The sequence below is a fragment of the Penaeus vannamei genome, chromosome 15 (assembly GCF_042767895.1).
Source record: "Penaeus vannamei isolate JL-2024 chromosome 15, ASM4276789v1, whole genome shotgun sequence".
In the NCBI taxonomy this organism is placed as follows: Eukaryota; Metazoa; Arthropoda; class Malacostraca; order Decapoda; family Penaeidae; genus Penaeus; species Penaeus vannamei.
Genome location: NC_091563.1, coordinates 29,663,107 through 29,673,106, shown reverse-complemented (window position 1 = coordinate 29,673,106; position 10,000 = coordinate 29,663,107). Strand labels below are relative to the sequence as shown.

At 34.5% G+C, this 10,000-nt stretch overlaps 1 protein-coding gene across 1 annotated transcript; it reads right to left on the bottom strand.

Annotated features, from left to right (window-relative positions):
- Positions 1-1,625: 1,625 nt before the first annotated feature.
- On the bottom strand, positions 1,626-9,814 carry LOC113814819 (mitochondrial ornithine transporter 1; the record flags this gene model as incomplete). The annotated part of the gene is given in 7 exon segments (XM_070130609.1): positions 1,626-2,805; positions 4,093-4,242; positions 4,429-4,609; positions 6,517-6,663; positions 7,072-7,313; positions 8,397-8,486; positions 9,696-9,814. Coding segments are annotated over 7 exon segments (1,048 nt in total), but the record flags the coding sequence as incomplete, so codon positions are not given.
- Positions 9,815-10,000: the final 186 nt, after the last annotated feature.

The following is a 10,000-nucleotide window of genomic DNA, read 5'->3' as shown; positions in this document are numbered from 1 at the left end:
CACAGCTTGAGTCATCACCTTCTGAAGAGGCTTATACTGTGCATTGCAAAAGGAGCTACAAGTTCACAGAAATCCCAATAAAAGTGAAAGACACAGTACAAAGTAAGACTGAATGTAACAACAACACTAATGGCTCACATGGGTAGTCACTCATACCATTATACCCACCTATGGGAGCAAGTCCTTTGCTAGCAAAAGTTGTATCATTTAATGTTGCAATATTAACTGAATATGACATGGTAACACATTTGTACATCTCTACAAATATCTGATATGTTGCTCAGATTTATTATCAAAGTTGGTAGGAATGTACAATTATTAGTGGAAATACCACCACTAATATCCTTAATATCACTGTTGATTATACATTAACAAGTGCTTTAAAAGATTCTCAGAAATAATATAGTTACCTTACTTTCACAGGATCTTTTTCCAGACATCAGTGATGCGACTAGCAAGAAAGAACCAGATTGCAAAGTTTAACATGATTAAACCAAGTTCACTGATTACCAGTCCTGGGTAAGTCACAACAGGCATTGTCTGGCTTGAACCTTAAATGACTACTATGCACAATAGCTATTTTTGATAACTAAGACAATGTATCTTTAAGTCCTTCAATATCTGGGCAAATCACTGCAGCATAATTCCTCTAATATACATGTAGTGGTTCAACCTTACTTCTCATCTGAAGCTCTGCATAGCCCAGCAATCATGAGGGTGATAAAAACTTCTAATATATCAGTAGTTAAGTTCAGTGGACATATATAATAAGAAGAAATACAAGAGAAAATGTAAAATGAAGAATTAAGGACTGAATTTCAATGACTGCTGACAGAATTTAACACTTAAATGCTTGCTTGGTAAAATGAGTTTGCAAGAAAGGAGAATAATAGATACAAAAGCAGCCTTAAGGAAATGCAAGTAATTAATGATATAAAAGTATTAGGTAAGTGCAAGCGTGCATGTGTGCATGCGTGGGTGGGTGCATGTGTGCATGCGTGGGTAGGTGCATGTGTGGATGTGTGTATGGATGTGTGCATGCGTGGATGTGTGCATGTGTGGATGTGTGCATGCATGGATGTGTGCGTGCGTGGATGTGTGCATGCGTGGATGTGTGCGTGCGTGGATGTGTGCATGCGTGGATGTGTGCATGCGTGGATGTGTGCGTGTGTGGATGTGTGCATGCGTGGATGCATGTGTGTGTGAGTGTGAGTGTGTGTGTGTGTGTGTGTGTGTGTGTGTGTGTGTGTGTGTGTGTGTGTGTGTGTGTGTGTGTGTGTGTGTGTGTGTGTGTGTGTGTGTGTGTGTGTGTGTGTGTGTGTGTGTGTGTGTGTGTGTGTGTGTGTGTATGTGTGTGTTTTATGTTGTGTATAAATATATACATGTTCATTCATAGTATATGATACTGAAAACATCTGCGTGGAAAAAAAATGCATTTCATAAAGCTCAATATTTTTATAAAGAGATAGAAATACTAATGTTTCTATAGCAAGACACCATGGTAATTATGACATATAAACCCTGAGTTATAATAGATCTGCAATATTCAGAAAAGCTCCTATAAATTAATTGCATACATTGCAAGAGTTTACAGAATATTTTAAAAGCTACAATTAAACACAAAATCACTTCAGTTTGCTTTATTTATCAAAATCTGACTAGATATCAAAACAGTCTAAAAATTTACAATCCTTATACAAAAATGTTATCTGTATATATATAATTTAAATGTAAAAACTCATTCAGTTTAACAGAAAAAATACTGGCCATACATTAGATAATTTGTTCAAGTCAATGGCAAATAAACATTATCTAACAGTATCATAAAAATTCATATATGATGACAACTGCAAGGAATTCAGCATAGTCATGAGATATGAGAACCTACTGGTACTACATTACTTTGAAACAGATCAGATACAAAGTGATTTAACACCAATCCTCTTCTACTTGGGTTTCAGAGCTAAAATAGGAGAAAAAAATACCTCATATCCCCTAATAATAAATCTTAGTTCATGATCCATCACATGATTACTACCTGATGAATTATTGGCACTGAAATATTCTTATTTTTGAGCAAGTTTCCCTGTATCACAATGTAAGCTATATTACAGAGCATCAGTATTTAGTCATAAAACAAATGGCAGATGATTTGGAAAGTTACTGATCAGTGTCACAAACGGTATAACTTGTTTATGACTTTATATATCTGGAAGTATATGTAGTCTCTTATACAGTCATTAATAATCTGATTATCAGAAATTGTACAAAATTCTGTAACCACATAAAGGAACATCATCACAGTGGATGGTGATAATCTTTACCCATTTTTTAAAAATAATTCTCTCTCTAATGAGCATTCTCTATCTTCACACAGAATTCTTAAGATTAAAACTATAAGTTCTGCTCTTATTCTATGAGACAGAAGAATATACATTCTTGTATAAGACTATACATGTCCATGAAATATAATTCACTTTGTTATAAAAAGTCAAGGGTACATTCAATGATGAATTTAAAAACGCATTTACATGATAAACATCCTGAGCTTAAACTTTATAAAATACAAAACTCTCATAAACAAAATATTTAAAAATTATAATAGTGGATTTGAACCAAGTCAGACAACCATTGAAAAATCTGAATACTTCAACATTACCTACAGCAACCATTTGACTAAATCCTATTAGTCCATTAGATTGTGTAGGACCTTCTTGGTTCCTTCATATGCAAGGAAAAGTGCTCCAGTTGCAGGAAACGTTCTCACCACAGTGGGCCCTAACCCATTATAAAGAGCAGCCACACCTGAAAATAAAATCAGTTTATGTATGGGATGTTTAACAAAACAGGCAACATTAACTTTACTCTTTCTTATGTAAATGACTTTTCCTATGAAATATCTAATTTTAAACAAAATGAATCTAATGGACATTCCTTCAATTCCCTCTATCAGATATAGGCAGAAATTAAGTGAATTTTGTCGAACACAGATGGATCCACAAGAGTTTAGCTGCCAAGGAGTGCATTAGTAGCTCAGTGTGACCTCACTTCCCAGCACAATTGTGTCCTTGAAACACTATTTATAGATAAATGAACTAACTGTTCTTTGAAAAGTAAAAGGATGATAAACCTTAATTCAAGAACGAAATTACAATTTCTAAATTATCATGTACAAAAACAGACTGATTTCCTAAGATACATAATAGCTCTTGATGTCCATTAACCCAATGTCGACAGAAAAATGGTACGTTCCCTTTGGCAATACTTGGTTAAATATTTCTACAAATAGATGGCTCTGCTGCTATCAATATTGACACTGTTATTTTCTTCAGAAACATTATAATTACTATTGTTACTGACATTACTAACAGCAATATTAAATGTTAGAAAATATTATCGAAAATCAAGGAAAAGGATAAACAGGTTAGACAGGTAGTTCGCGTAATTGGCTCATTGGTGACAGTACTTGTGGAGCCATCTATATGTAAAAACAATTACTAAATTCACCACAGAATGGCCAATGGCATGTACGTATATGCCATGCCCGGCGGCTTGGAGTTAATACTAGAAGTGACAAATACTGACATATTACTATACATGAGAAAGAATTGATAAAAAAGAGTAAAGAAAATGTAAAATATTATATTTACAGTCACTGACTCTGCACTGATCTCTAAGAAAGTGTCAGATGTCAGATTTGGGTAATATATTTTTTAAACACTTAATCACTTTTTTCTTCATAAATAAAAACCTTTAAAGACAAGCATAAATAAGATGCAACTGACATAACTAAAACATGTGGGATTAACACCAAGTAGCAAAAATAAATATAAGAAATTTCCTTTTATCTTTGTATAGTTATCATTTGGTTCATAATAGCATTTGTTTAAATGAATTTATATATCTTCAAACATTTCTATAAGTTAAGAAAAATTTGCAATACTGTATTTAGTTAACAGGTTATTAGCAAAAGGATGTGCTAAGGCATTCCATTGTTATAACAATTAATAAAAGTAAAGAAATAATTTAGGAAGATTTTGTCATAACTGTAATATGATGGTTATTGCAACTGATGCTAAGAGCAAAACCCACCTTCAGTTCTTAAGATTTGTCTCGTAACAGTTATCATTGGCTCAGTTGAACCTGCAACTTGTATCCTTGATTTTACAACATCAGTTGGGAAGATGGCTGTCCACAGAATAACTCCCGCAATGCCACCGCAGATCATTGTCTTTAGAGGACCTATTTAGAAAAATATATACATTTAATTAATTTCTTCCTGTGAAAAACACTAATGCATCTACAGAAAACTTTTTTCATGAACCAAAAATTCACAAATTTACCAGTAAAACAGACAGATGAATAAATATATCAGAAATTTATCAATATACTATCCAAAAAACATCTAACATATTGCCAATGACCTACCAATTTCATCTTTGGTTTTCCCAGGAGGAGTCATGAGTGCTCGACTGGCCTCATACCCTCCAAAGAAGAAGAAATAACCAGGCATTTCTCTTGCGAAAGTTGAGGTTAGGCCTCGGAAGAGCCCTGGAATACCGTCACTCTTTAAAATCTGTCTTGTGAGCTTCCAGGGTCCTATCCTTTCCTGCATCAAAATAAAAGTGTAATTTTTGAAAGGGCCCTTTTTCTCACTCTCTCTATCCCTGTCTCTGTCTCTGTCTCTGTCTCTATCTCTACCTTTACCTCCACTGCCTCCCTCCTCCCCTCCCTCCCCCTCCCCCCTCTCTCTCTCTCTCTCTCTCTCTCTGTCTCTCTCTCTCTCTCTCTCTCTCTCTCTCTCTCTCTCTCTCTCTCTCTCTCTCTCTCTCTCTCTCTCTCTCTCTCTCTCTCTTTTGCATCTCTCTCTCCCTTCTCTTTTGCATCTATCGTTCTTCTTTCTAGCATCTCTCTGCCTCCTCCTTGAATCTCTCTTTCCTTTCTTTTCTCTCTCTCTCTTATCTTTCCCATCTTTATGTCTCCACTCTTGCATTTCTATCTCTCTTGCAACTCTCTCTCTCCTTTCTTTCATACCTCTTTTCCCTTCATTTCTCTCCTCTCTTCTCCTCTCCTCTCCTCTCTTCTCCTCTCTTCTCCTCTCTTCTCCTCTCCTCTCCTCTCCTCTCCTCTCCTCTCTTCTCTTCTCTTCTCCTCTCTTCTCCTCTCTTCTCCTCTCTTCTCCTCTCTTCTCCTCTCTTCTCCTCTCTTCTCCTCTCTTCTCCTCTCTTCTCCTCTCTTCTCCTCTCTTCTCCTCTCTTCTCCTCTCTTCTCCTCTCTTCTCCTCTCTTCTCCTCTCTTCTCCTCTCCTCTCCTCTCCTCTCCTCTCCTCTCCTCTCCTCTTCTCTCCTCTCCTCTCCTCTCCTCTCCTCTCCTCTCCTCTCCTCTCCTCTCCTCTCCTCTCTTCTCCTCTCTTCTCCTCTCTTCCCCTCTCTTCTCCTCTCTTCTCTCTCTTCTCTTCTCTTCCCTTCTCTTCTCTTCTCCTCTCTTGTCTTCTCTTCTCTTCTCTTCTCTTCTCTTCTCTTCTCTTCTCTTCTCTTCACCTCTCTTCACCTCTCTTCACCTCTCTTCACCTCTCTTCACCTCTCTTCACCTCTCTTCTCCTCTCTTCTCCTCTCCTCTCCTCTCCTCTCCTCTCCTCTCCTCTCCTCTCCTCTCTCCTCTCCTTCTCTCCTCTCCCTCTCCTCTCTTCTCTCCCTCTCCTCTCTTCTCTTCCTTCTCTTCTCTCCTCTTCTCTTCTCTTCTCTTCTCTTCTCTTCTCTTCTCTTCTCTCCTTTCCTCTCCGCTCCTCCCCTCTCCTCTCCTCTCCTCACCCTTCCTCTCCTCTTCTCCTCTCTTCTCCTCTCTTCTCTTCTCTTCCTCTCTTCCCTTCTCTTCTCTTCTCCTCTCTTCTCTTCCTTCTCTTCTCTTCTCTTCTCTTCTCTTCTCTTCTCTTCTCTTCTCTTCTCTTCTCTTCTCTTCTCTTCTCTTCTCTTCTCTTCTCTTCTCTTCTCTTCTCTTCTCTTCTCATCTCATCTCATCTCATCTCATCTCATCTCATCTCATCTCATCTCATCTCATCTCATCTCATCTCATCTCATCTCATCTCATCTCATCTCATCTCATCTCATCTCATCTCATCTCATCTCATCTCATCTCTCCTCTCCTCTCCTCTCCTCTCCTCTCCTCTCCTCTCCTCTCCCTCTTCCCTTCCCTTCCCTTCCCTTCCTTCTCTTCTCTTCTCTTCTCTTCTCTTCTCTTCTCTTCTCTTCCCTTCCCTTCCCTTCCCTTCCCTTCCCTTCCCTTCCTTTCCCTTCCCTTCCCTTCCCTTCCTTTCCCTTCCCTTCCCTCCCCTCCCCTCCCCCTTCCACTCCCCTGTATGAAATCATCCAAACTTTCAAAGGCATCCTATTTTTGCCCTTTGCATATCTGGTAAAAATTGTTAGTTTATTAACAATATATCCCTAGAAATACAGTCCATTGCATTAACAACAACAACAAAATAAAAAAAGTATCATTCGTATTGTCCATACTACTTACAGGTTCCTTATTCTGCATTGCTGCCATTTCCCTCATAGCTTGCAGGCGACACTTGACCAACTCTGTTGGACAGAGAGTCAGGGAGGAAAAAAATGCCGCAAAGAATCCAGCAGATGCATTTGAAAAAGTCGAAAGGTCCTCCACTTTCTGTTGAGCAGGAAATTCAATTTAGTTACCTTATTTTCTTAGTATGATATATATAAAAGAAAATTACATGACAAAATATAAAATAAGATAAATAACCTACTAATACTAAAACGGATAAAAGTAATATGGCAAATAATGATGATGATGATAATGATAATGAAGATAATAATAAAAATGATAAGGAAATGATAATGACGAAGATGATGATACTGATGATAATATCAATAATAATGATGATAATAAAAATAATAATAATAATAATAACAGTGACATCACTATCTTCATTAACATCAAAATACTAGTATATAATTATCCAAATTTGTATCTACCAATGACATTTACAATTACCTTTACAAAGATATAGGTTGATGAAAATTTCAAAGAAATAAACAAATGAAAAAATCTAACCTGCACACCAGTAGAATATGCCACAGCCTTCTGACAAACACCATAAGCCGCAAAAAGAACAGAATTTTCAGCAATATTTGCAGCGAGGGCAGGAACTGTGCCTGCATAGAGCCCCCTGACACCATCCCGTTTCAGAGTCTGGGAGAAACATCCTACCATGCCACGGTAAAGTTCAGGAAAAGTCTGCATTTTGACTTTGACCGTATCCAGAGGCTGACCAACATATACACTTGCGACACCCCCTTAGGAAAAGAAAATTATATTCTTATATTTTATTTCATTCAGCGACTCAACAGCAGCATTATATTGATAAATGGTTATGAAAAGATCTATAGAGGCTTGAACTGAAAAATATAGTAATTATGGGATTATGTTATATCACATGTGGATATAGTTACTCTGTAGTAAGACCTACTTTTATCTCAAATATACATCCAGGATAATCTTTTTCATTCTTATAAATGTTACTCTTTCATATCATACAAAAATATTCCTACTATTTTTTTCATATCTTAAAAACTTGACAGTGACTGATCCAATTCAGTTAGTTAACCAAATGACCATATGTATATGTAATGTCCACTGTAGTTTTTAGTTAATTTTGTTGCACACAGATGGCCCTACAAGTGCTCAGCCACCAAAGAGTCAATTAGCAGGCCCTAGTGACTATGCCTGATTGCCTCATTCCTTGAATTTGTAAGAAAACTTTTTTTTGGTAATGTTGTTAATATTGTTATTATTATCACTGACATTATGGTTACTGTAACACTATCAAATCCTAATAACAATAAAATCATAATATAATGAAAAATTCTTTTCTAAAAAATCAAGGAAAAGGTTAAACCAAGGAGATAGGTAGGACTAATAATTGACTCCTTGCAGAGATATGACTGCATAAACATATTCAATAAACTGAAATTCCAGAGGACATGATTTTATGTTATGTCATTCACACCTATTGGATTAATAGCGATGCCTAGGGTCCACTACCCCGGCTCAGTTGTCCATCCTCCCATTTGAATTACATTACAATTCCCTCCCCCAAGCTTTTTGACTCTCGGCTATCTTCAAAACATTCATAAAGATATTGCAACTGCATAACAATAATTAACAGACTTCCAAAGTGATCACAGACTATAGGTCATCAATGTCCATGAAGTTTACATAATGTGTTTGATCATAAAAAAAAAATAATAATAATAATAAAAAAAAATAAAAAAAACAATGAATAGCTAAATTATATCACATTCTTTTTTACATTTCTATCTTGACATCAATCAAGCTAAACAGACAATATCCTCAAACATAAAAAAGCCATTCCTTACCCATGGAGCCACCCATGAGATCAATAAACGTGTCCTTGTAATGCTGCATGATGACGGGTCCGATGTTCTCCTTCAATACAGGCCAAAATACTGAAAAAATTTACTGTTTTAACAATGATGTTGATAGTGGTGGTGGAGGTGAAGGATAATAAGATGATGATAACAATGACAATAATGGTAATGATAATGATGATGATGATTATAACAATGTGATAATAATACTTCTAATATTACTATTACTACTACTACTACTACTACTACTACTACTACTACTACTACTACTACTACTACTACTACTACTACTACTACTACTACTGCTATTACTACTACTACTACTACTATCACTATGATATTGATAATGGTAATAATAATAATAATAATAATAATAATAATAATAATAATAATAATAATAATAATAATAATAATAATAATAATAATAATAATAATAAAAATAACAAAATATATAATAATAATAGTAATAATAATAACAACAACAACAATAATAATAATAGTAGTAGTAGTAGTAATAATAATAGCAATAACAAGAGCAATAATTACAAAAAAAACAGTAATAGTAATAATAGTAATAATAATAACAACAATAATAATAGTAATAATAATAACAATATAATAACAATAATATAATAATAACAATATAATAATAAAAATAACAATAATAAAAATAAAAATAATAATAATAATAATAATAATAATAATAATAATAATAATAATAATAATAATAATAATAATAATAATAATAATAATAATAATAATAATGATGATTGATGATGATTGATGATGATGATGATGATAGCAATAGTAATAGCAATATCAATAATAATGATAATAATAATAATACTAATATTAACTATAATAATAGTAATAATAACTATAATAACAACAACAACAATAATAACAATAATAATAATAACAAAAGACATAGTAATAACAATAATGATAATTGTAATAGTAATAACAATAATAACAATTACAATAATAATGATAATGATAATAATAATAATAATGATAACAATAATAATAACAATAACAGCAATGATGATAATAACAATATTCACATTAATAATGATAATAATGACAATGATGATCCTTATCCTAATTAGGCTCTCATTATCATCATCATCACTATTATTACCAGTAAAATAATCATCATCACCACTATTATTACCAGTAAAATAATCATCATCACCACTATTATTACCAGTAAAATAATTACCATTACCATTATTATTACCAATAAAATAATACCAAAAATAACAACAACAGCGAAAGAGAGCTTACCAGTGGTAGAAGTCGGAACCTCTAACTTTCCCTTCCCACTGTGTCCTGGAGTGCGTTGGTCAGTACAACTCCCTGAAGAGTCAAGCACCCTAAGGCTCACCACATTTCTTAATAGTGATCTGAAAATGCAGTTGAGTATTATTGCACAGCTGAATGTAAAATGAATATCAATATGGCAAGACCCATAGACACATTGAGAGCAAGGTAAAGTTTACATGACTCTAATGTATCCAACACTAGCCACACACAAAACTGGGATTATCAACATTTCATTGCTATCAGGATGAACGTAAGCTTGTAACCCC